Genomic DNA, 22,713 nt, shown 5'->3' on the forward strand with positions numbered 1-22,713 from the left:
TTGTAGTTTCCGAGTCACCTTCAAAGGTAGCCCCACGTAGAGCACACTGCAGTAGTCCAAGTGGGAGATAACCAGAGCATGCACCACTCTGGTGAGACACTCTGTGGGCAGGTAAGCTACAGCCCTTTCCCCCAAATATGCATAGGACAGGGGAGAGCAGGAGACAAATCTAGCTCTATCTAAATATTCACAAACACATCCCAAAATGTTTGCTTAGCAGGACTTTCTGCAAACGGACAAGTTAATGCATGACCTGAAGCTTAGAGGGCTAAACCATATGTGCCAACTGCCCTGATTTTTTTCTGATAGCTGCCTCTGGGTAACCACAGTCCCCATGTTGTCTTTTGGAAAAACTTTAAATATCCCATCTTAACCTGAAAAGAGCCTGCTGAGGAGCTCCCCCCCCCCTGAATTTGTCTAATCCTCTTTTAAAGCCATCTAAGTTGGTGCCGTCACTGCCTCCAGTGGGAGCGAGTTCCATGGTTTAACTCTGTACTGTATGAAGTATTTTCTTTTGTGTGATCCAAGCCTTCCAACACTCTAAACTCTGTAGGAAAGTTTCTCTTGCATGTTCCAAAGATCTCAGAAGCCTGCGCTGCAGTAACGTGGAGCAGTGGCGTAGCGTGGGTTGTCAGCACCCGGGGCAAGTAATTTGAGCCCCCTAACCCGTGGCTTTTGCGCCCCCAACCCGTGGAGCGCGTCCCCCCCAGATGTTGCGCCCGGTGCGGCCGGCCCCCCCTGCACCCCCCACACTATGCCACTGACGTGGAGCAGAGCTTTTCGTTTGGCTGCCCCTGAAACGGCATTCCTGTCAAGATACAGAAGACATCTGCTCTCTGGAAACACTTGAAAACGCTTTTGTTGTGACAGCCTTTCCCAGCCGGACAAATGCTTCCCCCAAAAGTTAGGATGTTTTGCAATAAAGAAAGGGACAAGAAAATGCCCCGGAAAGTGTGGGATAACAATAGTGTTGATGCATCGTCATCTAACCTCCCCATAAACAAATCAGAATAAAAATGTTCATGAAATAAACTTACATTGCCTAACATTCCTGCAAACAATGCTCAATAAATGTCTCTTCTGGAAATGCTCCCAGTTTTTCCCAACAGTGTTTGAAAGTTCAGAAAATTAGGACTCAATTAAGATAAAAATGAGGCACCGATCTTTGCCAAAAAGTCAGGAAGGAAAGGTTAATTTCGGAAAGAATGTTTGGAAAGCAGCAGGAAGGAAGAGCAAGAAAATCAGAGCATCTATTAATTGGCACAAAATGAAGTCTTTCTTGATAAAATCACCACCTGCACAGAGTGGCTCTTGGTACCATTACATACTACTTGGGTTGTTGCTCAGCTTATAATTGAAGCTACCACCACACATCCATTGACATATGACCAGTGATAGCTCAGTCGTAGAGCGTCAAGACTCTTAATCTCAGGGTTGTGGGTTTGAGCCCCATGTTGGGCAAGATTCTTGCAGCACTAGACTAGATGACCCTCAGATCCCCTTCCAACTCTACAACCCTGTGATTCTTTTAAAAGTGTGTGCACAGAGAAGGGTCAAAATAAAACAGCATTTGCTTATCATCATTCCTCAAGGGGTTGTTGTGAGGCTAAAACAGGAAGAACTATATATCTATCTCCCGGGAGAGATATATAAATGTAGCAATATAGACATAAACAGTGTTATAACTAAGCAATCATCAAGCAAAGTTCCCAGCCTTGCTAGCTATGGTCACATCCAAGCACATATTTAGCAGTTTCCCCTAAAGTATCTTAGGAACTGTAGTTTATCCCTCCCTTAACAAGCTATAGTTCCCAGGATTCTGTGTGCTTTAACTTTATGGTGTCTCTCTCACAAACAGATCTTTGTTTCCTCAGAGCAGAGACAAATAGCCCAAAATGTACCTGCAAAGCCAGCCTCCTCCTTACCTGCTCCTTGGTGGAGAAGACCCCGTAAGGCAGGTTCTGAATGGGGAAGTCCGAATCCTTGTCCACAGCGATAAACGACATTTCACCTCCTTCTTGCAGACACAGAAAGTCAAAAGAGGCTCGGCAGCTGTGGCATTCGCCTCTGCACTTCTGACAAGTCCCTCCCCTCCCTGTACGAAAGAGCCAATCAGAGCCCTTAACCGCAGACCACCCCTTCCGAAGGTTGCTGCCGGCAGCCCAGGAAACTAATGAATCCCAGAGTTTGGCGTGACTCGACAGCAACCTTCATCCCCCTTTGCCCACCCTCCCCACCAGCCCAGCCCTTTCCAAACATTTGCTAACCAGATCCAGGCTGGAGAGAATATAACAAAAGCAGTTGAGGGAGGGCAGGCACACTTTCCCCAAACTTCATGAACTTTGGACTGCACCTCCCTCAACCGGGTGTCTCCCAGATGTTTTGGACTACAACTCCCATCAGCCATCAGCTTCCAAAACATCTGGATGACACCAGGTTGAGAGAAGGCTGCTGGCATGAGACATGGAATCACAGGCAAAAAAGAGAGTCTCTTTCCCAATCATCTTTGATGCTGCCTGAATTTCCTTTGCACCACGCAGGGCCTAATCCAGGACGGGGGAAGCTGTAGCCCTCCAGCAGCCCTGAACGTTGCCTATATTGGCAGGGCAAAGCCCAAAGTCTCAGCGCGACTGTCTCTCAATTGCAGCTCAGAAAGAATTCCTTAAACACACAGGATCTTTGGTAGTTGCGTTTAGGTAAATGCTTTGGGAAGCTCCTTCAAGCAAAAGAGTTCTTTGGGAGGAAAGGCACAAAAAACATTAGGTTGCAGTAGGCAAGGCATTCCGGGGCGTCAGTCTTCCTATCTGCAATATGGGGGCAATACTGCACTGCCCTACAAGCAGGGTTGTCAGGATAACTGATAAACATATTTGGAACAGCTTGGACACTCTGGCACTACCAAACACACCCTTCCGGGAAGCTCTATTTAGCTCAGCGGGACCGGCTTCTGAGTAAACATGCATAGGCTTGCACCACATTTAAAATCACTTTTAACAGTCTTTTAATACTGAAAAATTAAATTGAATAATGGCAGTGTGGCAATTTCACTAGTGTTTTCTGTGAATGCTGAAGAGCACCTCAGCTTCTAACCCTAGCTTTGAAAATCTGAGATTAGGACCTGCCCTATTCCTGCAAGTTGTTTTTAGTTTTTCATGTTGTGCTTTAAATTGCTGCCACCTGCTGTGAGACCACGCAGGGGGCACACGGAGTAACACACTTATTCCACGCCCACTTATTTAAAACCTCCCCCCTCCGCTCCCCAGAGCTTCAGTTCAGCAAGATTGTGGACCCTAAGCTGCTTCGCAGTCTTGAGAACAGTGACATTTTCCGCGTCATCCAAGTGATAGCCGATCAGCTGGACACGGCGGGGAAAGCGTTAGAGCAGGGGTTAGCAAAAGTTTTCAGCAGGGGGCCTGTCCACTGTCCCTCAGACTTTGTGGGGGGCTGGACTATATTTTGGGGAAAAAACGAATTCCTATGCCCCACAAATAACCCAGAGATGCATTTTTAATAAAAGGACACATTCTACTCATGTAAAAACATGCTGATTCCTGGACCATCCGTGGGCCGGATCTAGAAGGCGATTGGGCTGCATCTGGCCCCCAGCCCTTAGCTTGCCTACCAATGTGTTAGGGCTTGGCAGGCCAAAGGGAGAGTGTCTGAGGACCACACACTGTCTGGGTCCATCCACCTGTGCTCCTGGACCAATGCTCCACCCCAGACATTTAAAACACATGGCTTCTCTTGTTGACCCCCTAAACCAGCCTTTCTCAACCTGTGGGTCCCCAGATGTTGAACTACAACTCCCATCACCCCTAGCTAGCAAGGCTAGAGCTTAGGGATGATGGGAGTTCTAGTCCAACAAGATCTGGGGACCCACAGGTTGAGAACTGCTGCAACAGAGCTACAATCCCCAGCATCCCTAACAAACTGCTGGTCCCAGAATTCTTGGGGAGAGTGGGGGAGCCACACACTTTAAGTGAGTTTGGTGTGGTGGTGATGAGGGTAGAGAGATTCTGTATGAGTGACTGAAGCAGACTGAGCCATAGCTCAGTGTGGGGAGACGATGCTCTGTATGGCGATTCCAGACCCTCTCTGTCCTACCTGGAGGTGCTGGGGATTAAACCTGGGACCTCCTGGTGCAAATCCGATACTCTACCACTTGAGCTACAGTCCATCCACAGAGTTGTGGAGTGGGAAGGGTCTCCAAGAGTCATCTAGTCCAGCCCTCTGCAATGCAGGAATCTGATCTGCAGCATTCATGACAGATGGCCGTCCAACCTCTGCTTCAAAATCTCCAAGGAAGGAGAGTCCACCCCCTTCTGAGGGAGACCTTCCGGGTACAAAGCAACGCGTACCATCGCCTCCAAATCCCAATTTTTTAAAATTTTATTTTAATCAAAGTTAAAGACGTGGATGAACATAAATACAATACAGTTAAAACTTCATCATTCTTCATATTGGTGTACATAAAGGACCCAATAACATAAACCCCAAGAAAACCTGCAGTCAGCAAGGAAGTGCAGACAACCCCCCCCCCGGCCCTCCCCCCCCCCGTCCCAGAACACACACACACACACAGGGGAGAAAGGGGTGGGAAGAAATATCCTAGAAGTTATCTTTGAAAAGGAAAAACAAAAATCCCACACACAAACTTTAGAATCTCAGAATTCTCTCTCTCTTTCTCTCTCTCTCTCTCTCACTCAATCACACGCTCAGACTCACGCATTACAAATGATTCATACATAAATAGGTAGTGGGGGGTGCAAACAAGCTATTATGCTAACATATGTATAAACCTTTGTTAATGGGGGAGGAGAACGGAAAACAAAACAAAAACAAAAACCCAAGCAGCCGCAATGATTAAAATACATTCAGTTACTGATCGCTAGTTGTGCCGTACGAGGCGTTATTGGGGGGGGGGGAATCGTGCTGCAGAGAAAAGGAAAGGAAAGCTATATACAAAAAAAGAGAGAGATGGGGAAATCCCCGGAAAACAAAAACGGCCAGGTTAATGCATGCATGTTTGAGTACAACAGAAGAGAGAGAAATACAAACAAAAGCGCTGCTGCCTTCCGATATATCTCTGTGTCGGTATTATAAAAAGCCCTCTGCACTCAACTAAAATTAAAAATTATTTCAAAAGGATAATACTTGAATAGCCATCGTATTTATTCAGGGGCCCCACAGGGACTCCTATAGTGAATCTCAGAAGTGTAAAGGTTGCTTAACTCTTCAGCTGTTGTGGTGGTGGTGGGGGCATTGCAATAAAGTTTAGTCATGTTCTAAAAGGGAAAGGGGGGAACCTATGCTTTCAGATGACATGCATGATTCGGCATGACTAAAGCAGGAGGGGAGGAAGAATGGGAAGGGGGTGGGCGAGGGGAAGAAGCTCAAGTCAATTTCATCTGCAGATGGTCATATATTTTTTGTGTGTTTTTTTCGTTTTTGTTTAATATTCCAGCTAGAGTGTAGCAGTTCAAATCTTCTGGATCTTTTCCCCGACGACTACAGGATTCTCTTTTCTGATCTTCTCGGCTGCGTCCGCTTTGTAATTGTAAGAGCAACTGTGGACGTCTGAGTAGCGGTGGACGCCGCAGTAAACGTGGCCGCACCTGCATTCAAATCCTGCGGAGGAGAGAAGACAGTGAGGCTGTAAGAGGCCTGGGGGTCAGGAGGAGAGTGGGGTGCACTTCCTTTGCTCAAAGCGCTTAGCGGGGCAGGAGAGCTGAATTTAATGTCTATGTATTTCACATCTGGCAATGCAGGGATCTCAACTGCAGAATCCAGGGCAGATGGCCATCCATCCAATTTAAAAATCTCCAAGGAAGGAGAGTCAACCCCCTTCCAAGGGAGTCCTTTCAGCCACACACCTGGGTACAAAGCAATGTGTGCCCCTTTGGTTTCATATAGTACATAGGTAAAAGGCAACGGGACCCCTGATTGTTAGGTCCAGTCGCGGATGACTCTGGGGTTGCGGAACTCATCTTGCTTTATTGGCCAAGGGAGCTGTCATACAGCTTCCGGGTCATGTGGCCAGCATGACTAAGCCACTTCTGGCAAACCAGAGCAGCGCACAGAAACGCCGTTTACCTTCCCGCCGGAGTGGTACCTATTTATCTACTTGCACTGCATGCTTTCGACCTGCTAGGTTGGCAGGAGTAGGGACCAAGCAACGGGAGCTCACCCCGTCGCAGGGATTCGAACCGCCGACCTTCTGATCGGCAAGCCCTAGGCTCTGTGGTTTAACCCACAGCGCCACCCATGTCCCAGTACATGAATAGATGAGTCTAAAAAGCCCAGGACACAAATTTTCACGGACCTCTACTGGCTATGGTGGTTCATTTGCAAGAAGTAATGTATTTAGCATCAGTTCTGGAAGTGTAGACTCAATCCTTCTGGGTGTATATTGTGCTGCAGGGACCCCCAAAGTAATTTTCTGCACAACATTTCAGATCAGACTGGTTGAAAGGCTGCTTGTCAGCTCATCGCAAGTTGAAGGGCACAGTGACAACGTGACACCAGTAATGTTAATAATAAATACACCATTTCATTATTACTTGCACAGAACCTTCACAACTTGCCCTTCAGCTTGGTGGATTGCCAAGTTATGTGCAACTTACATAAAGAAAACACAAGTCTTATAAAACTTGCATTAAAAAAACACAAGTCTTATAAAAACCCAATTTAACAATTAAGAGCAGGCGACCGACCGTAATTAGCAGTAATAAGAAGATGCATCAAATAGCAGCTGCTATAAAGATACAGTGGTACCTTGGTTTAAGAACAACTTAGTTTATGAACAACTTGGATTAAGAACGCTGCAAACCTGGAAGTAGGTGTTTTGGTTTGTGAACTTTGCCTTGGAAGCAGAACATGTTCAGTGTGTTCCATTTCTAAACTGAGTCCCCTGCTGCTCTAGGAAAGCACGCTATGGTTTAAGAATGCTTTGCCTTAAGAACGGACTTCTGGAACGGATTATGTTCGTAACCAAGGTACTACTGTAGTTTAAAAGACACACACAAAATCACCAAGCTTTGCACCACCTCCTCTAAACGGGGGAGTAAAAGGCAGGGGCTGGTTTGAGCTCAATGTTAGAGGATCCAGACGTGTCTACAGTGGTACCTTGGGTTAAGTACTTAATTCGTTCCAGAGGTCCATTCTTAACCTGAAACTGTTCTTAACCTGAAGCACCACTTTAGCTAATGGGGCCTCCTGCTGCTGCCGCGCCGTCGGAGCACAATTTCTGTTCTCATCCTGAATCAAAGTTCTTAACCCGAGGTACTATTTCTGGGTTAGCAGAGTCTGTAACCTGAAGCGTATGTAACCCAAGGTACCACTGTATTTCAAAGGCGGAAGTAAGCTCTTACTGTTGATCTACAGCTCGCATTTCAAGTTACTGAAATGAAAAGGAACTTACCGGTAAGCCCAACCTTCTTCCGGCACATGAAGCAGCGAGTTTTTTTCTGTTTTGGTTTGTCGAGTGATTTCTCTTGTTCTTCAGAGGATGGCTCTGCGCTATCTGATGCTGAAGCTGCAGGGAAAGAGAGCAAAAAGATGCGAGAGAGATAAAGACAAGGCAAAAATCTGAACTTTGCAGTTTCGGGTCCTGCGCCCTTGGGGTTTAAATTCCTCCCTCGCAGACCCAAATCTGGCCATGTCCAGAACTTTAACCAGATTCCTTCATCGTTCAGATACTCCAGAAGGCTCCATCGTACACTCACCACCTTGTTTAATCTCTCTGCCGGTCACGAGAGGTGGAAATCAAGCTGAGGACTGAGATTTAGCTTCGTATTCAGGGGCAGTTGGACATTTATTTGCAGAGGGAAACCATGGCCCTATGCTGCTCACCTGAAAATCTCCCATGCCAAAGGGGTTACTCGACAGGAAGCCTGCACCCCGCTTGCTCCCCTGGATGCACACAGAGCACTTCATGCGCTGGAAACCCAGCAGAGAGGCTCAATACACAGCCTTGTTTGGGGATTATAAGGGGATGTGTGCAACACTGCCTTTGCCCAAGCACAACAGACTTCTGCTCACCCAACAAGCCTTCCTCTTCCTCTCCCTCCCCTGTGCAGCCCCAGAAACTCTGCTCTAGAGGGTTTGGGGCTCCTCTGGAGCAGTGGTGTAGTGGGCGGGGGTCCGAGGGGTGGTGGCCTCAGGTGCAAAATTATGGGATGGGCACAACCAGACAACCCACAGCAGGCTCCCTCAGCATGGCTGAGCTCCTGAGCTGCAGGGAGGCAAGCTGCACCCGGTCCAAGCCTTCAGGGCTGGGACAGCGCCTCCTCCGTGAGGCTGATGCCCCAATGAGGTTGGGCCAGCTCGCCCTTTCCTCCCCCCAGCTGCCCAGTCCACCAGAGGGGTGCAACACTTGCCCTGCCCTGGGCACCAGCAACCCATGCTAAGCCACTGCTTTGGAGTAGATCTTTTAACAATTCATATACTGATTAACACCAGGGGGTTTGTATGTGGGTGTGTTTAATTACGTAAGTTTTATCTCCTCCCAAAAACAAAAGAAGATCCCTGGTGGATCAGGCCAATGGCTCATCTAGTCCAGCATTCTGTTCTCCCAGAGACCAACCAGATGTTGTGCCCAGATGCACAACAGCGCTCTCTCCCTCCTGCAGTTTCCAGTATCTGGTATTCAGAAGCATGACTGCCTCTGACCATGGAAGTAGAACAAGACCTCTCCCTCCTCTGCCATGAATTTGTCCCAGCCTCTTTTAAAGCCATCTAGATTGGTGGCCATCGCTGAATCCTGTAGGAGGGTGTTCCATCGTTTAACTCCTCGCTCACCCTCAGTCCAATGCACATTAACATCACGTTTTTCATTTATTTCTCATACAGAAGATGAAACAATACATTGTTTCTCCATTGCGGAGAAGCTGGACATTCTAAGGGCAAACAACCTATGTTGTTTTTTTAAAAAAGAAAAAGGTAAACAAAAAAGAAACGCCAATTGTTGAAGAACGGATTGTGCAAAGATAGGAAATTGTAATACGGCTAAATAAATGAATATAGCAAGAGTTAGGGGAGGGAGGGCAACAGAAGAATATTTTTTACGGTGAAATGGGGTATGTTTCTTATGCAGTGGAGCAACAGAGCTCCAGAAAATGTGCAGCCTTATGCATGGTTGTGGGTTTCTTGCAACACAATTAATTTTATGCTGAAATCTTTGATATACAGGATATATATCGATAATGACAAATTTAAAAAGCACGATAGTTTCTAAGCAGTGTACAATGAGGTACAAAACAGATACGAAAGACACAAGTTAAATTATCCATAAAATCGGGGGGGGGGGAGGGCCTTACTTAAAAAGCCTGCTGAACTAAAAAGGTCTTCACAAAGCACCCAAAGTTAAAAAGGGAGGGGATCTGTCTGGCCTCAGCCAGGAGAGATGTCCACAGAGTCAGCCCCACATTACTGACTTCATGGCTCCTGGTGGAAGCAAGCTGTGCATCTAAGCCACAAGGGACCAATAGCAGCGACACTCTAGGGGAGTGATCAGGTAGGGATCTGAGGAATAAGATATCCTGGGCCCAAGCTGTTAAGGGTCTTGTTTTGGGAGCACACTGCAGAAAAGAAGGGGGGAAGTTGGAAGCCCCCTGGAACAGAATTTGGGGGTGTGCAGGGGACTGCAAAGGGGAGGGTGAGGAAGGGGAGCACCCCAACAGGAATCACAACTAAAGAATACCCACCGAGCCTCAGCTAGCTCCCAATATATGAAACATTTTCATTTTTCGGGCAAGCCTCACAAAGTGGCTGACATAAATAATAATTACCATGCCAGTAATTTATGTCTACGCCCCAAATGATCACTGTGCTCCGCAAGAGAGGGATTCCTGCGGATGCGACCCCATTGGAAGATCTGCTCCATGCCATAAAAGTATAATAATAATAATCCTGAAATCATCACACACCTTTAAAACAGGGAGAGAGAAGTGTGAACTTCAGTTCAATAAGGCTGGAAATGTGCGCCTTTAGTTTTAGCTGTCTTCATGAATTGGCTTAAATACCACTTAGTCTGAAATAAGACTGAAATAATGACATCTGAAGTGGGCCACTGACGGCTGAAATAGGGGGTTATATAAGACTGAAAACATGTCTTTGCAGACAGCCTTAAAAGTCACTTGAGACACAGAACTCTAACATAGAACTCCTCAATATAATCTTTGAAGATTGCCTAGGTCTTCCAATTGCTGGGCGAGGACTCACTAGTGTGCTGTGGTCTGATCCAAGGCGGGTTGCAACAGGCATACTACCACCATGCAAATGTATGGTGAAAGATTGAGAAATGGGTCCCCAAATGCATGTTTGGGTCTTGGGTCTCTGAAAAGGCTTAAGTTGCCTGGTCTAAAACAACTTAAGCAGTTGCAGCTCCCAGAGCCAGCAAAGAAGGCAATACATTTTACTTACAGCCAGTGCTCCCCCCCCCCAAGAAAAAATAGGTGCCGGAACTCACCATGAAGTTGTTACAGCAAGTCACCAGGTGACTTGGGGCAGCCCTGAATGGATGCGGGTTTGACAACAGCTGCATTCAGTGCTTGAGGAGGTGCTAAAAACTATGGCAAGCTGTCTCCCTAGTTGGTTTGGAGGTTGCCCCTGGTTCTGGTGCTGGTCAAATAAACACACCTCTGCCTCCCTTGTTCTCATAGATTTAGGCAGATGGCTAGGGCAGCTCAGAAGGGCCCTTGAGAAAATATTTTTGTGCAACGGTAAAGGCCTGGCTTAAAAGCTTAAGTCCCACTACCACTACATGGGAGACGGATTGAAGAAAAGGAAATCCAAATTGGCTCTGTCCCATAGCATGAGCAATTGCACCCAGGAGCGGCTAGGAGCTAGGTGGAGTCATAGATCTAAAAAAAAAAGTGTAGACTCGCACACACTGGCCACCACCCATTTTGACTTGAAATGTTCGTTTTCATACTTTCTCAGAAGTATGTAAAGGCAAGAAGCGGGCAGGGAGATTGCCGGCCCGCAGTGGCACACGCCTGAGAGGTGTCAGAAACCAGAGTCTAAAATTACCTAAGCGCATCACTATTCAAGCGAGATAAATTCCTGTTGCAAGTCATTGATCGAAACAAGACAGAGATGTAATGTTTTACAATAATAACCCTGCCCTCCCAACATCTGATGCTTTAACAGTAGTTCATGCATTGGTTACTTTGAGATTAGACTACTGCAATGTGCTCTTCGTGGGGCTTTCCTTGAGCTTGATCTGGAAGCTGCAGGGAGTGCAGAGTTCTGCAGCGTAACTGCTGCCAGGAACGAGATTTTGTCAGCAGATAACACTTTTGCTCAGAGGCCTGTGCTGGTTGCCAATTCGCTACTGGGACAAGTTCAAGGTAACAACCCTTCACAGTTTGGGACCAGTTTACTTGCATACCCCATATATACCCACTTGACCACTTGCATAAAATGTTTTTATCTGGTGCCAAAACGTACAGTGAAGCCTCCTGCCTGATATCAAGAGGCAGGGAGTTCTGAAGTGCAATGCTAAAAAATTGATTCCTTACAAATGCGGAGCGAGTATTATGTGGTCCCTGCAACAAAGTGGTCGAGGGGGAATAAACGGGGTAAACTTAAAGAGTAAATAAAGGAGAAAAATCAAACAGAACTCTCAGCCTCTTGCACTGAGGAGCTTACAGCCTTAAATACATTTAATTGCATTGCTATATCCTGCAAGGATCCCCAAGAGCCAGACCCGGGTTTGCTTGGCTTCCGAAAGGTGGCTACATCGTCTGCCTTTGGACCAAAGCTCCAGGAACATGCCATCAATTGTGCGGCGAGACAACAAATGGAGACATAATGGAAATGTGTGCGTGTATATCAGCAACAATTAAAATGTCTGCTTAGTTTTGGTGAGGGACCAAGGGATAAAGTCAACACCTTCATGGAAGAGGTGGGTTTTGAGGAGAGATCCTCGGGGGAGACTGACCCGAATCCAAGCAGTACTGTGACTTTTTATGCCCTTTTATTCCACACTCCCCAAAAGATTGGCTTGTCCCTGAACTTAAAACGATGCTGACGTATCCAGCAACAGCTAGAGGGGGCACTTGAGCAACACCCCAAAAATAAGAGAAAGTTAACTGCCAAAACAACAACAAAAAGGCACATATTTGCATGTGCTAATTTAGATGCAAATTTAAAATGAATTCACTTGTTTTTTAAAGGAGATAAGAAAACACCTCACCCTAGTGGGGGAAGAGTGTGGCCATGTGACCTGCATGCTTGCAGGTGATCATTGTGGATGGGCAACCAACATCCCTGAGAAGTAGTTTCATTTGTGCAGCACCAGCGGCTGGGTGTTTTTACCCTTATGTTTTTAATACATTTTATTTGATTACTGTATTTTATTCTTGTTGTAGACCACTTTGAGATTTTGTTGTTATGAGAAGCCATTCAAAATTCAACACACCTCTCCTAAGAGACAAGAAACTGCTAGGCAGCTGAGTTAATAAAGAACTTTTTTAGAATTCCCTTCTCTGACCTTTGGACGTCACGAAACAAACCGATTGTCCCTGGCAGAATACTGCCGGAGGACAAATGTACATAAAAGTCAGGTCCAGGACAGACAGACAAATACAGAAAGGGGAGGGGGAAGTGTTGAAAACCTAACTGCAAAGTTAGATGAAATATGGCAACTGGTTGGAGTTACAAGGCTTTGATTGAGTTTTACGAAGAGGAACAGGGAATAGAGGAGCAATTTGGGCAGGACTCAGTTTCCAGAACAGCCAAAAAATTCAAAGACCAAACTCTGTGCCACAACAGTGCAGCTAAGACCACAACAGTGTCTCCACAACAGTGGAGCGAAAGCATTGAACATTAAGGTAACCTGTTGAATGAGCAAGGAGCAATATCATATTGGCGGAGGCGAAGACCATGCCTAGCACCTATCTTCCCTCTCTCTCCCAATAATACGGACAAGACTGAGATGCAATCTGGCAGGAGGGAGCAAGGATGTGTCTGTTCCCTGATGCAGCCTTTTGCTAATAGAGGAGGGAATCCCATGGCTAGACAGCGCCAGCCTGTACCTGAGTTACAGACAACTGCACAATGCACAGGGCGAAGGACAGCAGACAGTATCAATGGAGATACCAAGCCTGCTCAAGGTATCTGGCGAACGATGTGCATCCAGTTTCAACTCAGGGAGGAAATAATAATTTAAATCTGCTCTAAGTACTAGAAGTTTGGGGCACATTGCTCAAAAATTTACAGCAGCCATTGCCAAACAGGTGCCCTCTGGAGATGTTTTTGTCTTACAATTCCCACCACTGTGGTTTTCTCCTGGTGGTCTTAGCTACTAAAACTGCACCAGCTCCCCAGTTCCAAAGAGAGCGCGGAGGTTCTCTCTGGGTGCTGCTGGACCACAATTCCTCTCGCTCCTGGCTATTGACCATGCTGACAGAGGCTGATGGGAGCTGGAGTCCTTCAACATCTAGAGGGCCACAAGCTACCCACCCCTGCCTTATGCCAGACTTTCACTACAATATACTTGAATCAAGCTGATATTGGAGGGGGTGACAGATGAACTCAGGACTATCCTGGACAATTGTAGGTTAACACACAAGAACATTTTACACACTGGCCATGATCCAAGGAACCGTGCAATGAGTTCTGCGCAGCTGAAAAGAGAATTTAGATGTTCTTTCTTCCCAAATGAGGAGGAAGCAGTGCTCCGTGGAAGAGCATATGTTCTGCATGCAGAAGATCCCAAAGCTCCATCCTTTGCACAGTGGAACCTAGGTTGTTGAACGCTTTGGAAGCCGAACAATTAGGAACCTGAACGCCGAAACCCCGGAAGTGAATGCTTCCATTTTCGATCATGCCTTGGAAGTCGAATGGCTTCCGCAGCGCGTTTCTCCAGTTCCCCCCTCTATTTTTTCAATGGATTTTGCCGGCCGGCAATTGCGCTTGGGTTGTCGAACGTTTTTGGAAGTAGAATGGTCTTCCAGAATGGATTACGTTCAACAACCGAGGTTCCACTGTACCTTCAGTTAAATCTTCAGTTTAAAGGGAGGAGGAAATATGCTGGGAGAAGTAAAACTTAGGTTAGATGGAGAAGATGCCTGACCTGCCGTACAGCAGCAGCTTACACTCCTCTGCTGCACTGCAGACTACATCTCGAACGGGGAGAGTTAGCAGCATTCTGAGATGGGGGTGTGAGGTTGCCCTTAGCCACAGAAGAAGTCAAAAAGATCTAATACAAGCCACTGGGTGCACATTTCCTTTGGAGCTGGCCACTGATCTCTTTGTACCTTATATTAACAGAAAAATGATCTTTTACAAGGAAAGGGGAGGCTGGTGCTTGATACACACAGCCACCAGCAAGCACATCAGAGGCAAATGAAAAGCCTGGACATCAGGAAGGGTGCACTTAATGGTTAAAGCTTTTGTTTTTCCTGCTACACCCTTGCTCTTTACAGAACAGCATGAAGTTGAAAGAGCTGGAGCTGCAAATGGAAGTATGAATTTAAAAGAGAAAGAGAAAGAAAGAGAGGTTATTACAGCAGGATTAGGACACAGAATAAAGATATACAGACATTTGAATGCAGAAACATGCAGAAAAAGGTGGAAAACTGCTATGGTAAGCTTACTCTTTCTCAAAGGTAGCTTAAAAAGAACAGCTTTTTAAATTAGCAACTATGCCATGCATACAACAAAGTTAGTAGCAGAATCATGTTAAAAGACATTAGCAAATAGAGGACAATGTCTAGACCAAGACTGGGGGGGGGGGAAAAGGATGGGATAAAAAGTGTTTGAGGTCTGACTCACTGCCAGGTGCTAAGACTGGGCACAATCTAGACAGCTTAGCCCTTTTGAATTCCCATGCATTCCAACAGGAGAATTACACACAGGGTCAGATCTCCCCGCCTTTGAAATGAACAGGTTTAAAAACAGTACTAGATCGGGTCCATCTACATACTATCAGAACTAGATGCTTATTTCTCTCTGTGCTCCATTTTACCTAATCCAGCATTTCCAAAACTTTTAGTATCTGGGGCACAGTTCCCTTGGCCCATTTTTGAGTGTAGAATGGAGAGAAGTATCATTCTTTTGCTGCTTCCTTTTCTCATGCAGCTTTTAGACCAGGTGTGGTCTAAGATGCTGCTGAACTATACCTCCCATCATCCCTGGCTGAGGCTGATGGAAGTTGTAGTTCAGTAACATCTGGAGGGCCAGAGGTTCATCCCACACCTGTTTTAGACGGACAGTGCGGGCCTCTTTTTCGTGACTGCCAGAGAGCACAGCTAAAATTGCATTCAGCGCCCCCTTTCACCCCGGATGCAGGGTAGGGACCCAGGATGCTGTCTTGGCAGCTGTGACATTTCTATGATTCACCTGTTGCCTTCTCTGCTGCATTGCAAGGTGCTGTCAGGGAATTTTGGTGTTTCCTTATACCCTCTCTTTCGGATGATATCTCTGCCAATAAGAGTGGCAGAAACAGTGTGGGGGTGTAGATTGGGGTGAGGAACCTTCTGGGAGTCGCACGCTGACAGTGGGTGAGGCCAGAGGCAAAAGTGGATAGAGTAATGGATGTGATCTTAGTGCGGCAGTGCGAATCCCAGCCATGCACCACCTCTTCTCCATTTGGACAAGCAGAGACACCATCACAGTTCCGGAACACATATCAGCCAGGGGAAAGCACGGGGCAAGGGGTGCAACCTGGGGAAAGGGCAAAGGTGAGGTTCCCCACCCCTGGTAGAGGTCATTGCTGGGGAAGAGGGCATCCCTACAGAGCGAATGCACCTGGTTTGGGCACTCGTTTTAACCAAGGTTCATTTTCCAGCCCCTCTCGTGGCACACACTTGCTTCCTGCCCCAGCCCAGTTTGGGAATCACTGCTATAACCTACGTTAACAAGGAAACTCACTTACCTACTGTGTTTAGTGTTAAATCTGTATCGCGCCTCTTCGTTTTCACTCTCGAGTTCTCATCCGGGAAATCGGGATCATCTATATTAGTTTCTATGCTTGCATCATAATCACACTCTGTTTCTGAGCCCCTGGTAGTGTCAGGTAAATCTGAGTTATCCATCGACAATTCCTCTCCGGTACTGTCTATTGAAATTGTTTCGGCAAGGTCCACTGATGTTGGTTCTATTTATTCAACGGGACATGTATTTTAGGTATGTATTTTTATTCTTTAGAAAACACACACACGCACACAAACATGCTGCGTAGTCAGTTTTGAAAGTGGTTTTCATTCGTTTATTGTTCAGAACGGACCCACCCACTCCTACAGTTCCTTGCACTTGAGGGCTACAGCAGCGCAGGGCTGATCGACTCTGCGTGCAAAGCCATCAAGGGTGAGGGTGGCGAGCGAGGACTGCTTAGCAAGGGATGCGATTTAGCTCTGCTTGGTTACCACTGGGAACAGAGGACACGAAAAGTGTTGGGAGTGTAGATGGGAGAAAGTTAAACATAAAAATATGAACGAAGTTTTCCCACCCTGTAGTTTGATCAAGTGGTCCCCCCTGCCTCCTTTCTGAGCTGCAGTAGGATCAATTCCTTTGTGCAGGGATTCAGAAGGACAATTCTTCTAGCCAAGAGGTAATTGCAACTGAATGAGCAATGGAAAGTGGGGAGGATATTAGAAATGCAATACGCATGAATGTCATGAAGCAACATGGGGGCCCTCAGGCAGACAGCTCTTGTGGTCTGGAGGTATGCAAAAAGTCCTTCCTGCTCTTCTTCATGCATTAAATCCCCTTGATAAATTGCGGCATACAAATATTTTAAATGACACAAAAATTATTTCTCTTCATCCCTACTACACAGAAAGCTATTCTACATGGCTAAATCTACACGTGGCTTTCAGATTTTCCTATTTTACCTGTCCCTATAAGTGCTGAATAAATGCATGGACACACACTGGAAAGTTAGTACAGTGGTACCTCGGAAGTCAAACATAATCTGTTCTGGAAGTCTGTTCAACTTCCAAAACGTTCAGAAACCAACGTTCTGATTGGCTGCAGGAAGCTCCTGTTGCCAATAGGAAGCCGCGGAAGCCCCATCAGACATTTGGGTTCCAAAGAACGTTCACAAACCGGAACACTCACTTCCGGGTTTGCAGCGTTTGGGAGCCAAAATGCTCCAAGTCGCAAGGCGTTCGCCAACCAAGGTATGACTGTAATGGCTTCCTATCCAAAGCAAAATCCCCAATATGTGCAGCTCGAAGGTCAGCTGCATGTGAGAAATTGCTTTGTGCTAACTGGGGTTGGGGGGAAAGACAATAAATTTCCCTTTCAGAAAATCCACACTGGGGCCATAGCCAAGGATATATATCAATTCATGCATATTAAGGATGAGGATTCCTAAGTGCCGACCTTCAGGGATTTTGGATGAGGGTGGGGGCAGTTGATAAGGGGATGCATAAGCCCAAGCTCTGATCCTTACCAACTCCAGCTAAAGAAATTACAGGTAGGAAGGCAGGCAAATATCTCTGAGACCTTGGAGAGTGATTACAGGGCTAGAGGGTCCAACTGTGTCAAAGAAGGTGCCTTTTACCAGGTCCAACCATTGGTCAATCTAGGCTAGTATTATCTACTTCAATTGCCAGTGGCATGTGGCTAACCATGGTTTAGCAGAAATGTACAGGTTCTCAGAAGGGAAACTGAGGTTGCTTTGCTCCTCCCCCTGGTGATTCTGCTGCTGCACTAAGCCATGATTTGGCTTAGCATTCTGTCCCCACCAGGTTCATGGTTTAATTCTCCTGGAATTGTCCATGAGCCGTAAGCCACAGGACAAACCCTGGTGACGGCTTGGTAGTCTAGAGAGAACTGAACTATGAGCAAAGGCTCAGCTGGGTCACCAAGCCACAGTTTAGCAAGGCACATCAGAACAGAACAACTGGGGAAAAGCAAAGCAGTCACAACTTCCAAGAGTCCACACATTCATGCTAAACTGTGGTTTGGCTTAATAGAACATTTTAGCCAGGCCAAGGGTTATTTAGGGTCTCAGGGAGATAAAGAGATCTTTCTTCCTTGATCCCGTTTTTACTGGAGATACCAGGGATTGAAATTAGGACCTTCTGCACGCAAAACATGTGCTCTACCATTGAGCTATGGTTAGGAGAAGGAGCCTTGTGCTATCCCAAACTGCAACCGCAGAAAACTCATAGCAGTAAGTATGGATGGAACTGCAGTCCAAGCTATTTCCCACATATTGAATTTTACACAGACTCACACAATCCACATTTCACTGCACCAAACTATGTAGCTTTAGATCCACAGATATATCCAAGCATTACAGGCAAATAAATTTGAATATATATTTATATTTTTAAAACTTATACCTCTCTTTTCTACTTCGTAAAAGAGTTGCTCAAATATACGATTCCAACTCATGTGAGCATTTGCTCCCCAAGTAAAACACATTATCAGTACTTTCAGTTCTTGATGCTACGCATGAGTTGTATCTTTAAAATATAATAGGAGAAACCAGCCACTGGGGGAATATATTCTAATGGGAAAGCATAGATTCATACCCTGTAGTGTCCTTTCGTGGATTGTGGAGAGAACTCCTGTCATACCAAAATTTCATACAGGCGAGCTTTCCACCAACTAAAGGGTTCAGCAGATGTCTTGGAATCGCATTACATCTTCAAATCATCTATTTATCTTGAGATACAGTCCATTTTATGGTTTCTCTGTTCACCAACAGAGACTTGACTAGTCATGACTTGGATTAACATATAACCAGGGGTCAGCAACCTAAGGCCAATGGACCGGAAGTGGCCCGCGGAGGTTGTTTGACCGGCCCACGAGCCACCCCCGAACCGAGGAGCCCGCTCTCGCGCTGCGCTATACCGGCACAGCGCAGCGCAGCGCAGGGACTTGCTTCCACGGCGCTGGAAATCACGTCTGTGCACACACAGATGCTGAAAATCGCAGGCACGCACATAATCCAGTCCACAGAGGAATCTCCGCGGGACCAATCTGGCCCAGGCAAGATAGACCTTGCCGATCCCCGATATAAACAAAGAATATATATATAAGGCACTGCATTTTAGCAACTTTGTTCCATTCTGTTTAGGCTTTGTGCCCCCTTCATTTATATTTCACATCAGGGTTTACATCCCACCTTCACTCCGCAAGAAACTGGCAAGCACACATGAGAGGGTCTGGAGCAGCATCACTCAATGTGGCGCTTTCTAGATGTAGTCAGACTACAACTTCCATCACCCTTGGTCAGTGGTCATGCTCACAGTGCACCGTCCATTCTATGGCTAGGAGACCCAGTTCACATCTCTTTTACAGATGTGGTATCACACAATACAACACCCTAAGAATTAGATGGCTCCAAACAGAAAAGGGGGTTATGCCACGTTCACAGAGACAAACACAGCTGGTTTTAGCAAGGAAGAAAGCTCAGCTGCAGCTAAGGCTCTTCCCCCTGCCCACCCAGAAGTGGCTCAAGCCAGTGAGTGGCCACATTTCTATACAGGCAAGAGACCACTGCTCAGTAGTGGAGTACATGCTTTGCATCAAGAAGCTCCCAAGTTCAATCCATGGACTCTTCAGTCAAAAATGAGAAAATCCCTGCCTGGGATCCTGGAGTCACTGCCAGTCAGAACAGACAATGGCAGGCTCTTGGGGACAAATTATTAGACCTGGTAGAAGGCCCCTTCCTCTGACCTCAGTGTAGTGTTTTCTTTTAAAACCCCACACCAATGCTCTGTTTTGAATATGCAGCAAATCAGAGCCCAGACCACAGAACCAAAAGGGCAGGTATTGCTTAGCTAAAAGAAGGACAATGAAACAAACCAAAAAAACCCCACCAAAGGCAGAAGATGTGATCAGTAGCCCAATGAGCACAAGGGGGAGCCCACAAGGCCTTCTCTTAAGAAAGGAAGAAATCCTGCTATGTTATACTGGGAGTGGACCAAAGGAAAATACAGATAAAGCTTTCGCTTGCTCTAGTACACACGGCACTCGTCTAATACCCCTTTTCTTATCTCAAGGCCCTAGCTGTCAAGTGTGTGACTGAGATCCAGCTTAACTTGCAAGCCATCTGCAACAGCTACCCCCATGGCAGAAATGAGTACACAGAGATGGGTGCATGAGCTGAGTAATGCTGTGCTTATGTCATTTCACTGCATCTTCCCAGAATGTGTGTGAGAAAGAGCACTGCTGCTTGTGTTTCTGAATTTCAGGAACACTCAAATAATCTTAGGCACGCTTCACGTGGGGGTAAGTCTCCCTGAACACAGTGAGACTCATTTCTAGGTAGGAAGGATCACATTGTTAACTGTATTAATGACATGATTTAGAGTCACTGTGCAAAAAAACCCCCTAAAAGATGAAATTGAGCACAATCTGTTTTTAGAATGCTCAAAGGCAGGTTTTGGGGGCCCAGATTCTCCACTGTTATCTGTGCCCAAAGGGCACAAGGATGCCCCAACATCTGTCAAGGAAAGCTCAGTTCCACGAACAATACATATAGCAATTTTAAAGGGGAATCTCCTTGAATGTCACTTTAAAAAACCCACATGCAGTTATATGTTACCATGCTGATTTTAAAAAAATCTATTGTGGCAAGATTTTTATTTTTTTCCTGCATAAGCTCATGTCATAATAAGTCCCAGGACTCTCTTTCAGCAAAAGACTAACACAGGTACTTTTGCATAACTGCATTACTTGCCACACAACTGACAAGAAACTTTAAAGTCTGTTAGGCTTGTTGCAGTGAAATTCAGCTTTACACATATAGGTGATTTCTTTGCAAAGCCACAGGGTGGATTCAAATTAAGTGAGGTAAGCAAAGTTTGGATTCTCTTGAAATAAACTGGATGGCTGAAATATTCATGTCCATGGCATTAATCTGGATATTCAGTATATGACTGAATATAGCAAGATAAACAAACACACTCAAGCTTTGGAATCAAAAGGGGCTGGTAGACAAAAGATGGGATTTACTGGAGTCCGAAACCAGTAAGATTAAATTTCTGGTCATGCAGAGCTGCTCACCCAACTGCTTTATTTACCTCTTTCCAAAATGCTTAAACAGTAGTATTTTTTTTGGGGGGGGGGAGGTGAGAAATCCTGGCACATTCATGTTGCCTTATACTTCTGTGACAAATTATTAAGTGCTTACAGATTCTCTTCACTCTTAAGGAGATGCAATTGTCAGCAAGCTCACTGGGAAATGCCAGTGTACAATTCAAGTCTCTTCTTTTCAGTTCTGGCCTCTGCAGTTTTTGACAATTGGCATTGCGGAGTTATTGATAACCAGCAGTAGATCAAGTAGGACAACAATGTATGTTTTCTCTTCGTGTTTCAAGGCATTCCAAAAAAGCATAAACAAAGACAGTGAAGGCATCCAACTAGTTCATATACTAACCTTGGACATCTTCTCTTTCAGGTCCTGCCTTGTCCACTATGTCTGTACTTTCCACTTCACATGTTGCTACAGATTCTGCTAAGAGTGATGATGGGCTTGACACGGGGCTAGAAGCGGGGTGGCAGGGAGAGAATTTCTTTAGAAAGTGGTACAGGCTTTGCCATAACTAGCACATGAAATATTTGCTTATGGAAGGCAACTGTTTCAACTGCTTATAAAGGCAACTTGATATTATAGACACCAGGGTTCGAGATGCTACTGGGCCATGATGCTGCTAAGTGACCTGGAGTCAGTTCCTCTCTCTCTCTCTCTCTGCTGAGCCTACCTCACAAGACTGGCGTGAGGATAAACAGGGAAAGGGAGCCACGGTCGTCATCTTAAGCTCCTCGAAGGAAAGGCAGGGCAGAAACAAAATTACAAAACGAATAAAATCATCAGAAGCAAAGTATTTGTCCAAAGACAAGTGCTGCCACCCATTGGACTGGTTGTAATTTAAGAAGATGGTCAGCTGATGGGTGGATGAGGGCAGTGTCACATTTACCCCCATGGACCCTCCATTGTGTTTATCTTGTATATTTAGCACAGAGCTCTGAAAATAATATAACTGTCTTTGAAAGACTGTTCAGAAACTGGGGACAGGTACTGGGACCAGAGCTGCCAGCACCAAAGCAGATTCACTGGCATGCTTCCAATTCAAAGTGCAAATGCTTATCTTACAAGCGTTTAGGTCATACACTGAGGTGCAGATTTTGCTGTGCCATTGCCCATTCCAACAAGTTTTAAGATGAGATCTTCCCCATTCAACATCTGTATGGGGCCATCTTTGGGGAGCACCCCAGCAAATCTGGGTACTTTTACAAACCTCAAAGCACACCTGAGTATGGCAATGCCTCCCTCACATTTTCCTGTTCCGTCTAAGTAACTATCAGCACTCAGCACCTGAGTTTTGCTATTATAGGGAGTAGAAAGACGGGCTCCTGCTCTGTCCCCAGATACATTAACGAAACTATCACAGACAGCTATAGTGCAGCACTCCCAATCCAAAAAAGGGAGAATGCTCTCATTCATGCAGTTACCATTCTGTCCCCAAAATAGAAAATGCCGCAATTAACATTATGGTAACAATTCCACATAGGCCTTTGACACACACAAACACAGGATGGCAACGTTTACCTTGGCTGCATAGGTGGTACAGGTGTAGAATCTAGTGTTGATGAAGTTTCCTGGATGCTGCCTTCAGTGCATTGAACTGGTAAAGACTCAGTTAGGCTACTAACAGAAGTTGCTGAAAGAAGAGGCACTTGTGTTAAGACAGCAATTGGCCACGCTAGAAGACAACTGGTCACCATAGGCTTGATGTTGCA

General features: G+C 45.9%; 2 protein-coding genes across 6 annotated transcripts in view; both read right to left on the reverse strand.

Moving 5' to 3' along the window:
* Positions 1-2,087, reverse strand: part of FAH (fumarylacetoacetate hydrolase) — a 37,742-nt gene extending 35,655 nt beyond the window's left edge. The window contains exon 1 of the mRNA XM_081171236.1: positions 1,926-2,087. Within this exon, the coding sequence (XP_081027362.1) occupies positions 1,926-2,006 (81 nt within the window). The 5' untranslated portion in view covers positions 2,007-2,087. The remainder of the gene's footprint in view (positions 1-1,925) is intronic.
* A 2,284-nt stretch (positions 2,088-4,371) lies between these two features.
* The window catches only part of ZFAND6 (zinc finger AN1-type containing 6), an 84,300-nt gene continuing 65,958 nt past the window's right edge, over positions 4,372-22,713 (reverse strand). For 3 of the 5 annotated variants that reach the window (XM_081171300.1, XM_081171299.1, XM_081171301.1), the window contains exons 3-7: positions 22,523-22,634; positions 21,350-21,456; positions 15,884-16,105; positions 7,421-7,534; positions 4,372-5,628 (exon numbers count right to left, since the gene is read on the reverse strand). In XM_081171300.1, coding sequence (XP_081027426.1) covers positions 5,480-5,628; positions 7,421-7,534; positions 15,884-16,105; positions 21,350-21,456; positions 22,523-22,634 — 704 coding nt within the window. In that variant the 3' untranslated portion in view covers positions 4,372-5,479. The remainder of the gene's footprint in view (positions 5,629-7,420; positions 7,535-15,883; positions 16,106-21,349; positions 21,457-22,522; positions 22,635-22,713) is intronic. The other 2 variants (XM_081171302.1, XM_081171303.1) reach the window with 2 other exon arrangements.

This window comes from Podarcis bocagei, assembly GCF_964188305.1.
Source record: "Podarcis bocagei genome assembly, chromosome: 14".
Taxonomy (NCBI): Eukaryota; Metazoa; Chordata; class Lepidosauria; order Squamata; family Lacertidae; genus Podarcis; species Podarcis bocagei.